At 41.4% G+C, this 17,170-nt stretch overlaps 1 protein-coding gene across 1 annotated transcript in view; it reads right to left on the bottom strand.

Moving 5' to 3' along the window:
• Window positions 1–16,280, bottom strand: part of Psmd1 (proteasome (prosome, macropain) 26S subunit, non-ATPase, 1) — a 100,204-nt gene extending 83,924 nt beyond the window's left edge. The window contains exons 1-5 of the mRNA XM_013021015.1: window positions 16,134–16,280; window positions 8,495–8,538; window positions 7,264–7,337; window positions 6,404–6,573; window positions 1,131–1,336 (exon numbers count right to left, since the gene is read on the bottom strand). Of these exons, the coding sequence (XP_012876469.1) occupies window positions 1,131–1,336; window positions 6,404–6,573; window positions 7,264–7,337; window positions 8,495–8,538; window positions 16,134–16,149 (510 nt within the window). The 5' untranslated portion in view covers window positions 16,150–16,280. The remainder of the gene's footprint in view (window positions 1–1,130; window positions 1,337–6,403; window positions 6,574–7,263; window positions 7,338–8,494; window positions 8,539–16,133) is intronic.
• Between the last annotated feature and the right edge of the window lie 890 nt (window positions 16,281–17,170).

Raw genomic sequence — 17,170 nt, 5'->3', positions numbered from 1 at the left:
AACAAAAAGAAAGAAAAAAGATGGACACTATGGAAAAGCCTAGGGTTCCATGAGATTAACAAAACTACTGGACCAGTCTTTGAAGTGGAAGATGGGGATTCATATTGATGGAAGGTTATACAAACAACTAATTACTAAGCTAACAACTAATAACTCTAAGCAGAACAGGAATCCAGCAAGTAAGAAAAGGAAAGAATATTTTTAGGGCTGGGAATGTGACTTAGTGGTAGAGTGCTTGCCTTGCACGCATGAAACCCTGGGTTCCATTCCTCAGTACCACATAAACACAAAATGCCAGAAGTGGCACTGTGGTTCAAGTGGTAGAGTGCTAGCCTTGAGCAAAAGAAGCTCAGGGACAGTGCCCAGGCCCAAAGTCAAACCCCCAGGACTGGCAAAAAAAAAAAAAAAAGATTTTTAGCAGAGTGGGGTGGGGCAGTAAAAGAGGAGGGAGATGAGTGAAAACCAAAATGATGGAAGTAGAGAAGGAACTCATGGTGAGTGAAAAGTGGTGAAACAAAGTGGGTCTGCAGACTATATCCATTTAACTCAGTCTTGAGGACCACTGTGGTTGGTAATTTAGTCATCTTAATTCCTGGATTCTTAAATCTGCTACCTAGTTCTTAAATTTAACCTTAGTAAACATATTAAAATAATAGCTTATCAATACATTTTTCTTTAAAAGACGATGGTAACTCATATGTCTTGCCCACGTAAAAAAGAAATGTGGCTGGGACTGGGAAGGTGGCTCACTGGTAGAATATTTGCCTTGCATGCATGAGGCCCTGGGCTCGAGTACTCAGCGCCACATAAGCAGAAAAGCCGGAAGTGGGTGCTGTGGCTCAAGTGGTAGAGTGCTAGCCTTGAGCTGAAAAGCTGAGGGACAGCACCCAGGCCCAGAGTTCAGGCCCCACAACCGACCAAAAAAAAAAAAAAAAAGTGGCAAGATAAAAGGACTCTAGGAACACAAAGCACAGCCAAAGTTCATATATACATATAAACCAGTTGTTAAGAACAGCATCTTCTTTTTAACTAGATTTTTCTTTTAACTAGCAACTAAATCTTGAGTTTGAACAGTTTGCTTTGTGGATTCACCATCAATAACAAGTTCTAAAATGATATCATCTACTTACCGACTCTAGTACAGTTTTCTCAAACACATCTAGTCTTCGTGTCTCCAGAGCAATGCCAATAGCCTGCTTGTACTTGTGATCATCTAGACATCGCTGGAACATTTTATTTACAATGCCTTCCAGTCTCTGGTCAATTGGCTTTTTCTCTCCCTCAGGCAAATCTGCATTTTCCACACACTGTTTGGTATAGTGATCAATGCATTTTGCTATAGAGAAAAAAAATAACACATTACTTTATACTTATAAGGTAACTATAAATTTGCACATTTCAAAATGTTACTTGATTTATATTTTCAATTAAAATTTCTATGTGAGATACTGGTGGCTCATGCCTGTAATCCTAGTTATTCAGAAGGCTGAGATCTGAGGATCGCAGTTCAAAGTGAGCCCCGGCAGGAAAGTCCATGAAACTCTTACCTCCAATAAACTCAGAAAAAGCCAGAAGTGGCGCTGTGACTCAAGTAGTAGAGCACTAGCCTTGGGCACAAAGAGGCTCCAGGATAGTGCCCAGGCACTGAGTTCAAGTTCCAGTACCAGCAAAAAAACAAAAAAAACCCACCTGCAATAAAACTTGCAAGTTAGTTATCTTTCTTTGAAATAACATAGAAACTTTCTAGGTACAAACAGAAAAGCTTCCTTTTACATTCATACAGAACATAAACAGCCACTAGAGAGGAGAGATGTACACTCTAATTATCCTTTCTAAAACTCACTGGCTGGTCTCCCCTTTCAAAGAAAAAAAGGAAACTAGGAAAAGATTAAGTAGTTCCAAATTATAACCCTAAACCCAAGTAATTTGTACTAGCATAAGGGACTGTTAGTCACTCCGAAGGCCCATGTTAAATGAGTCTGTATTTCTAGGAGAGATGCAGGCTTAATAAAAGGGAGTATGCCACATTCAGGGTTCATCCAGACAGAACTGTGATGGTTCAAGTCCAAGAAGTAAGAACAAAAGAGTAGTCACAAAACAGACACAAAACAATTCTGACTATAGATAATCTTCAGGTCCCAACAAGAGCTTTTCAATCAATTGCAGGTAAGTGTAGAAACATCATCCTTATTCCATCATAACAAAAGTTAAAATCAGGACATGTGGAAAAATTTCCTTAGATCATATAACTGAAGGGGAAACTGAATCTCCCAAGTTTCAAGTTAGGTTCCTTCTTCCACATTAAATTTATGTTTATCTCATAACTCTATTCCAACTTCATATGGTAACAATGCCTAAAATCAAGCCTCATTTCCAGCTTACCAAAACCAGGAGAAAATTTCCTGTCTTCTATTTTCTTTTTTTTTTATTATTATTTTTGGGTCCGGTTGTGGGGCCTGAACTCTGGGCCTGGGCACTGTCCCTCAGCTCTTCAGCTCAAGGCTAGCACTCTACCACTTGAGCCACAGCACCACTTCCAGCTTTTTTCTTTTTGCTTATGTGGTGCTGAGGAATCAAACCCAGGGCCTCAGGCATGCAAGGCAAGCGCTCTACCACTGAGCCACCTTCCCAGCCCGTGTCTTCTATTTTCTGTATGTACTGTTTATGCAATTCATTAAGATTGTAGGAAACCTTTTCAAAATTCTACTTTATACACCCCCTTAAGTTTCACTGATTTATACAAAATTATGACAATACAAAACCAGATGGGCAATTCATACTTCCATCCAAGCAAGCAAATAAAACTGGTCTCTGGGTCCTCAATTACCTTTAATAAGCTAAGACAAAACATATGGTTTAGAGATAGGGAAGGCTTCTACTACCACACTGTACTTTATAATTAGTGTCCTATCTACAAGGGATATTTGTACATGGTTGCAGATCATTGCTGGAAAAATGATCACGTGAAAATTCCTCATCAGAAAATTCCTTAGATTACGTATGTAACTGTAACCCTTCTGTATATCACTTTGACAATAAAATTAAATTTAAAAAGAAAAAGAAACAAACCCCAATGATACCAAATTACAAAACTTTTTAAAAAATTAAAAAAAAGAAAAAAAAATTAAAAAAAAGAAAATTCCTAAGAACAATAAAAAAGATAACAAGTGTGTTTTACCCCTGACTTCTTTTGTTTCATAATTTCTATTTTGGTTGTGTCAAGGATTAACATGTAGACATTTTAGTTGAACACAAATCTTAGCATACATATCAAATGCCTAAAGCCATATATATGTTTTTAAATTTTCCTTAACAGGATGCCAGTAGCAATATTTTTAAATACTGGACTATAAATACAAATTACTTAATTTCCTCCAATTCACAATTCTATATAATATACACTACATATTTAAGTTTTCTATTTTTCACAGCATAATGACAAATTAGGAAAACTGAACTACCATGACCAAAGGTATTACCAAATAAAACACAATTCTGACAGAAAAGATTACTTCTAACAATGTGAGGAAAGTGCTCTGGTTTCAAACAATAAGGTCTATCCTGTAAAACCATTTTTCTTCCTGTAAGATTCACAGACCAGCTAGACAGCAGTGGTTCATGCCTAATCCTAGCTACTCTCAAGACAGAGCTCTGAGGATCATGGTTCAAAGCCAGGACAGGCAGAAAAGTCCATGAGACTCTATCTCCAATTAAGCAACGAAAAAGCAGGAAGTAGAGCAATGGCTCAATTGGTAGAGCACTATCCTTGTGCAGAAAAATGCTCAGAGAGTGCGCCCAGGTCCTGAGTTCAAGCCTCAGGACTAGTACAGAAACAAACAAAAATATCACAGATGAAAAAATATGAACAAAGAATCCTAGTTAAAAACTGGACACAATGTTATGCTGTAATCCCTGCTACCTGGAAGACTGAGGCAGGAGGGTTATGAGTTCATAGTCAGCCTGATCAAAATAGCAAGACAATGTCCAAATAAAAGAAGAACTGGGCTGGAGGTGGTTTGTTTTTTTTAGGGGGGGGGGTCTGGGGGATTTGTCAGTCATGGGGCTTGAACACAGGGCCTCAGAGCTGTCTGTGAGCTCTTTTGCTCAAGGCTAGCACTCTATCACTTTGAGCCACAGTACTACTTCCAGTTTTCTGGTGGTTAGATGGAGGTAAGAGTTTCACAGGGACTTTTCTACCTGGGCTGGATTCCAAACATGATCTTCAGAGAACAGCCTCTTGAGTAGCTAGGATTACAGGTGCTACCAACAACCAGCTGAAGGTGGCTTAGTGGTAGTGTCGATTTAGCAAGCATGAGGCTTTGGGTTCAAATCCCAATACTATCTTAGTTAGAACTTCAAGGACATTTTAAGGTACAGTGTACCTTTTAATGCCAGTACTTTCCCAATTTAATTTCTGAAAGAGAATCCAATTCTCTGCCTTTAAGACTTCAGGTGAGGGCTGGGAAGGTGGCTCAGCGGTAGAGTGCATGCCTTGCAAGCATGAGGCCCTGGGTTCAATTCCTCAGCACCACATAAACAGAAAAAGCCGGAAGTGGCGCTGTGGCTCCAGTGGTAGAGTGCTAGCCTTAAGCTGAAGAGCTGAGGGAGAGGGCCCAGGCCCAGAGTTCAGGCCCCATGACCGGCAAAAAAAAAAAAAAAAAAAGACTTCAGGTGAATAATGCAGATTTCCTTAGTCAACAATACAAAGTACCTACACTGTACATTCTTGGCATAGTACCTACTCAGGAGCCCTCTGAAACTATGATTCCAAGCTTCATAGCTGCAAGACATGTCTGAGGGCATGCTCTCTTCCCTCAACTACTAGATATATGCTTTCAGACTTTTTTTTTAAGCTACAAAGTCTTTAAACAAAGAAAGCCTTTTATAATTTTGAGAGGTTTTGGCTTGTGCTGGAGATTGAACCCAAGGTCTCAGACGCACTTGGCCAGCACTTTACCATTGCACTATACCAGAAGCCCAGGCCTTACATAGTTATTGAACTTGTAACTCTGGTTGAAATAAAAGATAAAGAGATGCAAAAGCCTCATCTATAAGGTTACCCACTGCTATAGCTGAATGTTCTCCAGCAGCCCATTTGTTGGTTTGTCTCCAGTTTGGCACTGTTGGTTGTATGAAGGAATCTTTAGGAGGCAAAGCTTGGGAAGATTAAGGTATTGGGGCATGCCCTTGAACAGAATCCCAGGGCCTATCTACCAACTCTTCCACTTCCCAAAAATGAAACAAGCAGCCCTCCTCTACTATGTATTTTCCACCATGATGTGGCCCCTTGCCATAGGCCCAAACCATCATGGACCTTGAAAAAACTGTGAGCCAAAACAAGCCCTTCCCCTTTACAAGTTGATAGTCTCAGATGCATGTTATAATGATAGAAAACTAACACATCCTTTCTACTCACTTCAAAAATACACAAATAGGGCTGGGAAGGTGGCTCAGTGGTAGAGTGCTTGCCTTGCATGCATGAGGCCCTGGGTTCGATTCCTCAGCACCACATAAACAGAAAAAGCCGGAAGCGGCACTGTGACTCAGGCGGTAGAACGCTTGCCTTAAGCTGAAGAGCTGAGGGACAGCATCCAGGCCCAGAGTTCAGGTCCATGACCGGCACAAAAACAAAACAACAACAACAAATAAAACACAAATAAATTAAGCCTGGTGACATCCACCTGTAATTCCAAGGTAGGAAGCTGAGGCAGTAGGATCACAAGTTCAGGGCCAGCCTGAAGTCATGATACCTGCCTCAAAAAGCAAAACGAAACAAGTAAGAAGGAGGAGGGCTATATAAATCAATATCATGGGGCTGGGAAGGTGGCTCAATGGTAGAGTGCTTGCCTTGCATGCCTGAGGCCCTGGGTTCGATTCCTCAGCACCACATAAGCAAAAAGAAAAAAGCCAGAAGTGGCACTGTGGCTCAAGTGGTAGAGCACTGGCCTTGAGCAGAAGAGCGGAGGGACAGCGCCCAGGCCCAGAGTTCAGGCCCTACGACCGGACCCAAAAAAATAAAATAAAATAAAAAAATCAGTATCATTTAATTTGTCATTCATAATAATCTTAGTTAAGCATTATGTAAAACTACTCACTGGATTAGTGACACAATAGCTAACTAGCATTCAGAGACAGATCTGAAAACCCAGCCTACATAAAGTTATTACAGAAAAAATATGTACTTCCAATTAAAATAATTTGGTCGTGAGAGACGGGGTAACATTGTTCAAAAAGAAATGTACTCAATGCCTGACTTACATAACTGTAAGCCCTCTGTATGTCATCTGTATAACAATAAAAAATAAAATAATAATAATAATTTGTAAACCTCATATTCAGAAAAAAAGAAAAATGCTACATATACCAGGGCACAAAGGAAGTGGCCAAGACAGCAGGTAATTACCTATAATAGTTTCCACATATTCAGAATTATCATTGACATTGAAGAGGTCACCTGCTCCAAGAGCATAATTCAGAGATTCCTCAAAAGCCCCCAGGTGATAAAATACTTTAGATGCCACCAAGGCTGCAAACTGCCGACTCCGGAAACCTTCATCTTCATATAAAACTTCTCTGAAAGAAATTAGGAAAAGACAGATCTCATTTAAGTTGTGGTTTTCCTTAAAAAATATCAAATCTAGGATCATATGGATCAAGATATATTGTACTTATAAACTGATTTGCTGAAAGGAAGCTTCTTTGTACAACTACTTAAATAACAAAATAACATAAATCCCAAATCGAGCTGCTTGCAGGTAGCTCAAATTCTAGCTACTTTAGAGATGAGATCAGAACAAAAGAGTTCAAGTTCACCCAGTTCATTTTCAAGACGCCCTCAACTCATAGCTGAGTGCAGTGGCTCACACCAGTTATCCCAAACTACATGAGAGGTTGAGATTGGGAGGACTGAGGCTCCACACCAGAGGGGACAGTAAAGTCAGAGAGATTCCAACTCACTGTTCTCCAAGGAAGCCTGAAATAGGTGGATGGAGGTTTAGTGGTGAATGTAGGAAGGAAGCAAGATCGTATCTCAAAAAATAACCAGTGAAAAACAGGTCTGAGGACGTGGCTCAGATGGTAGAGCACCTACCTAGCAAGAATGAGGCTCTGAGTTCAAACCCCAATACTGCCCCCGACCAAAAAGGCCAAATCTAAACACTCAAGCCACAATTTAGAAGTAAATTCCTACATGAAGTAATAAAACGAAAGACTCACATCCACAGAAAATGATCTACCTTACTTAAAATTATAGAAATTGCTTACATTTTGTCTACAGACTCCGAGATTTCTGCCCAGAAGTCATTGACAACTGCATTCAATTTGTGTAGTGCAAATTCCTGTAAAAGACAAAACCAAAATTCTATTTTGAGACAGACTTAGAAATACACATCCTTTAAAACTGCCCAACAAATCAATGGCCAAATACTTAGCAATATTTTCTACGGTCTTTAATTTATGACAAACACAGAAATTCATAAACTAACATGCTTTTTCTTGGGTTTAGATATTTCCTTTCTGCAATTACAAAACATCAGACTGATCATACACTGCTATTCCTTACTAGAATGAACCTTTTCTTTTTCTTTTTTGTCAATTGTGGAGCTTAAACTCTGGGCCTGGGCGCTGTCCCTCAGCTCTTCAGTGCAAGGCTAGCGTTCTACCACTTGAGCCACAGCACCTCTTCTGGTTTTCTGGTGGTTTACTGGAGATCAGAGTCTCATGGACCTTCCTGCCCAGGCTGGCTTTAAACCTCGATCCTCAGATCTAAGCCCCTGAGTAGCTAGGATTACAGGTGTGAGCCACCAGTGCCCAGCTTAAACCTTTTCCTTCTTTAAATATAGAAGACTGACATCAGGTTCCTAGATTAAAAACAAAACCTGGAGGGAGCCAGTGTGGTAGCAAATACCTCCCTGCTACTGGGGAGTGGAGATAGGAGGGCCAGAAGCAGAGGAGTGGGTCAAGTGGTAGAATGCCAGCCTTGAACAAAACTGAGTGTGGGTGGCATATGCTGGTGATCACAGCTATACAGAGGCTTAGGCAGAGGACGATCTCTGGCCTGGGGCCATAATGTGAAACCATATCTGAAAAATCAAAGCAAAAAGGGTTTGGGTTTTTTTGCTCCAGCAGCAGAAGTTCTAACCCCAGTAAGGCCAAAACCCCAGACCATTAAGAGAGGCTATCTGAGTAGCTCTGGTGGCGAAACACTTGCCTAGAATGTGTGAAGTTCTGGGTTTAATTCCCAGTACTGAAAAAAACAAACAAATAAAAAAAAGAACTGGAGGGTTAGTCCCAAGCCATCTTAAGGTTTGTCTGCCTCAATAAAGCTAAATTCAAGGAAAATCAACTGTTATCACTAAAAATACTACCTTCTCTAGCTAACTGTCTCCAGATGTAGGATGGCTACTTTAAATGACAGAAATGTAGATTTTACCATTTTAAAGCTTCACAGATTCACAGAATTCCTAAGTCTAGTGACTTTGTCTTCAACACATACCTTAAGCTGTGGTTCTTCTTCATCCAGAAGAGAAATGATTCCAGCTATAAGACAAAAGGTATATCATGATTGTAAGACATGTGTCCACAGGCAGAAATGAACATTTGGGGGCTTTTATTCTCATACAAGTGCAGCACTTTTGTAGACACTGGAAACACTGGAGGTAGAGGGACCTTACAGACTTAAGGGTCCATAAATATCTGCCAAGCAACAAGCATTTAATCTACCAATCAAGACAAAATACAGCTTAGGAGAAAAGAAAAATGTCCTATACATTTCAATCAATGGAGTGTGCCCCCAAAACCATGGGTGTGGATATGCATGTGAGTGTTCAGAGCTCTGGCTGCACATACATCACTTTATGGGCACTGTCACAGATTAGTAAGCCTAACAACTTTGCCAGAGGGACACGATACTCAGGTGAAGAATGCTGCTTAAAGTCTTACAACCAACTAGAATCAGAAACTTGGAGAGTCTATCAAAAGCACTGATAGATGGTCTGGGAAGATGGCTTAGTGGTAGAGCAGTTGGCTGGCATGCATGGAGCCCTGGGCTCGCTGGATTTGATTCCTCAGTACCACTTCCACAGCATCAGAAGTGGTGCTGTGGCTCAAGTGGTAGAGCACTAGCCTTGAGCAAAAGAAGCTCAGGGACAGTACACTCAGGCCAAGTTGAAGCCCCAGGACTGGGGGGGCGGGGGGAGGGCACTGATAGAGGCAGGGATGGTGATAGCCACAGAATGACAGAAGACGGATTACTTTATGAAAAAACATAGCATTTTACAGGAACAACTGCTCTCCCTTTCTGTCCCTAGTTGTATATTTCTGAATTTTATGTATGGCATCATACATGACTCTACAAGGAAGGAAAAGAGAGGAACAGAATCTTCATGGACTGAATCACAATGTAGACAAATACTGAATGGGAGACTTGTGAGGAAGAAATGGATGATAGCAAACTGTACTGAACTAGCCACTAGGAAGACGGAAGGAGATGGAAGATTGTCCATACTCTTCAGCTGGGAACCTTTACATGTGCAATATTTATATTTATTATACTTATTATACAGTTACCTACGAGGTGAGAAAACTAACCAAAACAAAAAGTAGTGTGTTGTGACTGTACTGACATAAGAAGTTCAATTCACAACAAACACCTGTTTGTCCCACTTAGAAACATCCTAACATTTAGGGTCTTTCAAGATGAGCCCAGTACCAGCTCTTCCCTTCCTATTTCCATCTCCCCATTCTCCCATTTCTTATAAAGTATTATGTGTAGGAGATGAATTGCTTGTTCTTGTTGTAGAGTAGCTTTGTTCCTAATTGTCTCTCATGTCTCTAACATGTGAAAACACTCAAGAAGTCTTTTGAGAAAATAAATTAAAATTGGTCAAAACATGCCATTCTTATATGTAATCCTAGCTACTCAAGAGGATGAAGTCTTAAGGAATTCATGGTAGAAAAGTCTGAGACTCCATCTCCAAAATAACCAGCAAAAAGCTATGCTGGAAATATGGCTCAAGTGATGAGTACCAAACAAGCAAGCAAGCAAGCCAAGCAAGCAAGCATGAGGCCTTGAATTCAAACACTGGTAAAGGCAAAAAAAAAAAAATGCTAATAGATAGATAGGCAGACAGACAGACAGACAGATAGATATAACAGTTAAATGCTGGGCATTCCCAGCATTTGGGAAGCTAAGATAGGAAGATTCTGAATTTGAGGTCAGTCAGGGTTATAAAACCTTGTCTTAAAGAAAGAAAAAAGTATAGCTTAGGGGTGACTTCACTAGGGGAACTATAATTTCATTCTTCTTTTATTTTTTATTGCTATTATAAAGGTGATGTACAGAGAATTTCACCTCTTTTAAAACTATTTTGAAGCTGAAAATTAACTGTTGCCAACCTCTCATGAAATATTGTGTGTGTGCTCATACATACACACACACACACCACACACACACACAGTCAACAACCTCATTTATATCACGCCTTACAGAAGTTACATTATCTGGAAAACTATTAGAAATACAAATTCAGTGAGGGTACTCAGCTTTTTCCACTCATGGCTGGTACTCTACCACTTGCTGATCAACTGGAGATAGTCTTATGGATTTTTCTGCTCACGTTGACTTCAAACTGTGAATACTCAGATCCCAACCTCCTGAATAGCTAGGATTACAAGCCTGAGCCACTGGTGCCCAGAGAAATACAAATTCTTAACCTCACTCCATAACTTGAGAATTGGAAACAGGGGACTGGGTCTCAGAAGTCAAGCTTCCCTGTGATTCTTGTGCTTACTACAGATAAGAACCACCAGCCTACTTTAATGACCAAATTGGGAAACTTTCACATACAATTTTAGAATAAATTTTTTTCACACAAAATAAACAATTATAAAATTGCTTAGGGAAAAAGTTATATTTAACCATTAACCCAACAGAGTAAACTATCTCAATTATTTCAAGGTGCTCATATTAAGGCACCTCCTGCCTATCACAGCAACAGGGAAGAGTTTACTAAATGAGGAGCAAGTCGGCTCATTCTGAATTCTGTTACTTAAGCAATGTTTCCCATATGCCTTATCTTAAACGCTTCAGTAACAGGAGAATAAAAGAAATAACTGGCCTCTTTGAAAGAATACTCTTTAAAAACAGTCGTGCCAAAAATTTTATAAGAAAAGGAATGGGAAATTTTGTTGCACTATAAAGGAAACGAAATTCTTCCAAATATTTTCCATATGTCTTTGTTTTTTTGGGGTTTTTTTTGGCGGTCATGGGGCCTGAACTCTGGGCCTGGGCTGTCTGTCCCTCAGCTCTTTAGCTCAAGGCTAGCACTCTACCACTTGAGCCATAACACCACTTCCAGCATTTTTCTGCTTATGTGATGCTGAGGAATCAAACCCAGGGCTTCATGCATGCAAGGCAAGCACTCTATCACTGAGCAACCTTCCCAGCCTCCCCCCCCCCATATAGTTTTCAAAATAGCTCTGGAACAATTAGTTGAAACTGTGATTTGATTGATGAGGCAATTTGATTAGGAGATGTAGCTATTACTATGTAAAGGTTTGTCAAATAAATAGCTTAGCAGTCTTTAGGGAACCATAAGAAAATGGAAAAAGCACAAATTTAAGCAAGCAAAACTAGGGCACACTACTAGTCTGAAAACATAAAATAAAAATGTTTTTAAAATAAAGGACCTAGTACTCTAGGTTTGTGGGACAAATCTAGGTTTTAGTGTTAAACAGATAGCATAGAGAAGAGATAAATTAGAAATGCATCATTGTAGCCATTAGATGTTCCAATTAACTATTAAAATTATTTCCATTGGAAGTAGAGTTGTGGCTCAAGAGCTAGCCTTGAGAACAAAAGCTCAGGATAGTGCCCAGGCCCTGAGTTCAAACCCCATGACCAACACAAAAATGAAAAACATTTCCATTATTCATTTATAGATAGATAGATAGATACACATTTTTCAGTCAAAAGAAAGGGGCAAACTAGTAATATGGAATAGATGATGGGCCAGAATCTATATACACCATAGACCAGAATGCTGTATTTGAACAGTTTTTTCAAGAGAAGCTGGACTTTTATTTATTTTCACTTGGGACTAATTTGTTACACAGTTGTTTTAGCTAGAAGGTCAGCTTGTTCCAGTGGAACACAACTACATCAAATATTGTACACTCCACACATTAATATTTCCTTCTTCAAAGACAAAATAGAACTCTCCTTTGAATGGGTAGAATAGGAAAGGCCTAAGGATATGGAAAACTAGATCATCATAGGTAATCTATAGATACTTTCTAATTGCTGAGTTAACTTACAGCAATATCTGGATATTATTAGTACAGAGGTATGTTCCAGAAGACCCTGCTCCTGTTCAAAAGTTTAAGACAGGCACTGGTGGAATACACATACAATTCTAGCTACTTAAATGGAGATGTGCGGATAGTGATACAAAGCCAGCCAGGGCAGCAAAGTCCATGAGACTCTGATCTATTAACCATGAAAAAGGAAGTGTGAGCTGTGGCTCCAGTGGTAGTAGAGTGCCTGAGCACAAAGCTCAGGAACAGCTCCTACGTCCTGAGTTCAAGCCCTTGGACCAGGCACAGATGCACACATGTATGCATGCATGTGTGTGCGTGCACACACATATTTTAATGAAAGAATTGCCTCTGAAGATCAGGAAGGCAGAAGTGTAGGAGACTACTGTTTTAATTAGCTTAGCTTTCCTCTATGTCCTGTGCTATTTAAGTTAAATCAAATCCTTGTAATTTCACATCTCTCCAGTAAAAAAGCATCCATCTCTTCACTCCCTCCCTTCATCCTCAAATCTAGCTACTCAGGAGGCTGAAATCTGGGGATCATAGTTCAAAGCTAGCCCAGGCAGGCAAGTCCAAGATACTCTTATCTCCAATTAACTATTTTAAAAAACAAATAACTAAAGTGGAGGTGTGGTTCAGCTGATAGAGCACTAACTACTCTTGAGTGAAAAAGCTCAGGGACAGCAACCAGGCCCTGAGTTCAAGCTCTAGGACTGGCACCAAAAACAAAACAAAACCAACAAAAAACCAACAATCCCTTACTTCTTACCACTGGCTTTAGTGAGTATCAGTGCCTAGTGAATACAGGCACACCAGCACCACACTGGACTGCTTAGCACCTGGGACAGATCCTAAGCTATAGGAAAAGAAACTAACAAAAGGTGTGGAGAAGCTAACATGTAGTCTAACAAACTTAACAAATGATAGTTAACAAGATGATATCAGAATAAGGTCAAACAATCTTTTGGCCTCTACTTCAAAAACTGTAGGGTCTTATTGATCGATTTGCTTGGTTGGCTGATTTCTTCATTTAACATATATTTCTGAACTGCTGCCATATTCTCAGCAGTTTTCTAAGAGCAGAGAAAACCATTGTGCCCAAAGTTGAACTACAGAGAGATAGGCAGTGATCAGGGAAGTAGACAAACAATGTAACTAGAGAATTGTGATGGAGAGGTGCAGCAAGGGAGAAGTCAGCATTTAAAAAGAAGTTAGATAAGGCTAACACTTCAGTTAAGACTAAAGATTGGGAAGCTGAGACAACGAGAAAAGTTGAGAAATGGAATTAAATGGGCAAGGACTTTAAAAAAGAAACAAAATTTTTTTTTTAAAAAAAAAGGTCAGTGTGCACCCAGGCCCAGAGTTCAAGCCCCACGACCGACAAAAAAAAAAAAAAAAAGGTCAGTGTGTTTGGGATATAGTGTGGATGAGAGGCAGCACTGGAGAATTTTAGGCAAAGATCTCAGTGGCTCAATACCTATGTGCATATGACCATATAAAATGATGTTTATTGCCGGGTGCCAGTGGCTCTCGCCTATAATCCTAGCTACTCAGGAGGCTGAGATCTGAGGATCACGGTTCAAAGCCAGCCTGGGCAGGAAAGTCCGTGAGACTCTTATCTCCAATAAACCACTAGAAAACTGGAAATGGCACTGTGGCTTAATAGGTAGAGCGCTGGCCTTGAGCTGAAGAGATGAGGGACAGCACCCAAGCTGACTTCAAGCCCCATAAACAAAAAAAAAAAAAAAAGAAAAAATACGATGTTTATTGAAATGAACTCCAAGAAATGGAAACAAGAGGGATTTTAGTGTACTGCTTGCAGTTATTTCTCCCCCCCCCCCACTTTTGGTTTATTCTCTGTTGACACCACTTTTTATTTCTGTACCCATTGTCTTGCATATAAGTTTATCTTATTTGGGAAAGAAAGGGAAAGAGAATCAAAGAAATGGTTGGACAGAGAGTGAACCAATGCAACAGTGGTACTCACTAGACACTATGCTGGAAATGAACTTTACAACTTTGTTGGGGAGGTGAGTGTGGGGGAAAACAGGAGAAAATGAGGAAGGGGGTAACACTGTTCAAAAAGAAATGCATTCATTACCTTACTTATGTAACTTAACTAAACACTCTGTACATCACCTTTACAATAAAATTTTTCAAAAAATAAATAAAAGCTGCTATGATCTTCAAAAAAAGGGGGCTTAAAAACTCTGAAAACATGAACAAGGTCAACAGAGGTACTGCAGAAGATCAAAGTCTTATGGCTATTATCACAACTCTGGGAAGAGATGAAGGTGGTTCGGGCCAAGACAGAAATGAGTAAGTTATTTCTGGGTCCATTCTAAGGGTATTCAGTTAGGCATCCAGAGAACTTTTGTGTTCAGTGAAAGCTACACGCAGAAGACAGCGTTAATATATACTGAGAGCCAGTGGCAATGGAGGATCTGAAATGGAATGAGGCATATATTTACAGGTGGCAAGAAATTTAATGTTTATATTAAGAATTTGTCCACTGGAAAAGTTCTTCCTCTTACTAAACTAACATTCTCAATCCTTTGTATCCTATGGAGACAAAAGACTAATTCCAGGAAGAGTTAGCAGCTACTAAAGTGTTTGAAAATACCGTAAACTCACCTGTAATCCTAGCTATTCATGTGGCTGAGCTCTGAGGATCTTGATGTAAAGACAGCCAGCGCATGAAATTCTATGACGCTCCAATTAACCAGCAAAAAGCTTGCAGTGGAGCTGTGGCTCAAATGGCAGAATGCCAGTGCATTGAGTGCAACAGCTAAGGGACAGCGCCCAGGCCCTGAGTTCAAGCCCCAGTACCAGCACTAAACAAAGAAACAAAACACTACCATATCATCTAGTATCTCCCAGCTTCCTCGATTAATCCTCAAAAAACGTTGAGCTCCTTACCACCCAGCTTACTGTCTTCTGATCACGTTTGTTTGCAAGATAGCTATGGACAAGTACACAGTAAAGAGACAAGAAAGGAAACAGAAGCAGCCAAGAAGAAAACAAAACAAAACAAAAACAACAACGACAACAAAACCACTAGTGGACAGCTATTAGAAAAATCAGTTTGTAGTTAGGAGTTTAAAAAGAATCTCCATAAGTTGATCCCTATAGCTATTCTATTTCGATTGTCACTACCTTAACTAAAACTACTATAAGTGTACGAAACTTACTCCACAGACCTATTGAGTTCTATCTTGGATGCAGAATACGTACTGAGCACCAGCCTGAAGAAAAGTTGTTAAGCTGGCTCGCTCAGCTGTAATGCTGTCTTCAGGGTGCTGTCTACAGCGAACTAAGTTCTCGGGGGTGCTTAACTGAATACCATGGCACTGGCCGATCTCAAACCTCATTTCGGATCTCACTCTAAGGAGAACCAATGCATGATGGCTAGATCCAGAAGCATCTATGCAGCAGCCTCGCCAGACACCCACCCCAGACGCCCGTGGGGAGGGACTGGAGTGAAACAGCCCTACAACGACCAAGGCCAGAAGGTCAGGCGGAAGGAAAACTCCTCCAGGGGGGTCCAGGACTGGCCCCAGGCAGCCCCGGTGGTCCCCGCCCGGGGGTGTGGCAAGAGAGACCGCCGAGGTGGTGGACCCCGGAGGGTCCGGCTCGATTCTCGGAGGCCGAAGGAGCCCGATCGGCCTCCCAGCCCCCGAGCCCGGGTGGGCCTGGGCGGCGAGGGGCCGCGCGGCCGGCGCTCCGCCCGGAGGTGCCCAGTCACCGGCCCTGACTCAGCTAAAAGCCGGCTCGGGCGCGGCTCCTCCCTCTGGACGCCGACTCCCAGACCCGCTCACCGGCTGAGGTGATCATGGCTGCGTCCTGCACTCGCCCGTCCGCTCGCTCGCTGTCCTGGCCGCGCCGGTATCTGTCAGCTCGGGCCCGCTCGCCGCCCCGCGCCTCCCGACTCTCCCGGTGCGCGGCTCAGTCAGCCGCCCGCTCAGGCCGCCGGCTCGCTTCTTGTCTAGGACCCCGCCCGCCCAGGAGCTGCCCGCCGCACTGCCTGCCGCCGCGCGCGAATCCTTGCCACCTTAGATGTTTTTTGCACCTCTGCCTCCCGCACAGAGGATACATAAATGATGCCTTTGTTCCCATAACATTCCTCGAGGTCAGTGTTTCTGAGGAGTGGGAATATTATCCTGCACCTGCATCAGGCTTTGCAATGGCAACCCCTGCAAAGAAAGGACCCGCTCATTCACCCGCCATTGCGAGGAGAAAGGGTGGAAGGGAAGGTGTGAGCATCTTCCGCAGTGCCACCTGCTGTCTGGGCTGTCTCACTGCAGCATCCCCCACCAAGGCAAGACTGGGAATTTGAAGTTGTGACCTGGTTTCTTAAAAAAAAAAAGTGACTTTCTGCCATTGAATTGGAGTCTCAACGCTAACGGTTGTAATGGGAAGCTATGGTGATGGTTGGAGTCAGTGAGTGACCGTTAGAGACCAGGAGGCTCGATTCTTCGAAGCTAGAAGGAAAGGATGGTAAGCGACTCAGACTATTTTGGATTTATAGTGGTAACTAAATGTCATGGAAGCTACATTTGTAAGCTTAAATTTTCTTTTTACAATTATCTTTAATTAGTTGTACAAAGGGGTTTCAATTCAATTTGTTCATGAGTACAATACATCTTTTTTTTTTATTGTGAAAATGCCATACGGAGAGAGGGGTTACAATTACATGGGCAAGTAATGAGTGTGTTTCTTTCTTTCTTTCTTTCTTTCTTTCTTTCTTTCTTTCTTTCTTTCTTTCTTTTGTCAGTTGTGTGGCTTGAATTCTGGGCTTGGGCGCTGTCCCTCAGCTCTTCAGCTCAAGGCTAGCGCTCTACCACTTGAGCCACAG

This window comes from Dipodomys ordii, unplaced genomic scaffold (genome assembly GCF_000151885.1).
Source record: "Dipodomys ordii isolate 6190 unplaced genomic scaffold, Dord_2.0 Scaffold1, whole genome shotgun sequence".
NCBI classification, from domain to species: Eukaryota; Metazoa; Chordata; class Mammalia; order Rodentia; family Heteromyidae; genus Dipodomys; species Dipodomys ordii.
This window is presented reverse-complemented; position numbering and strand designations above follow the sequence as displayed.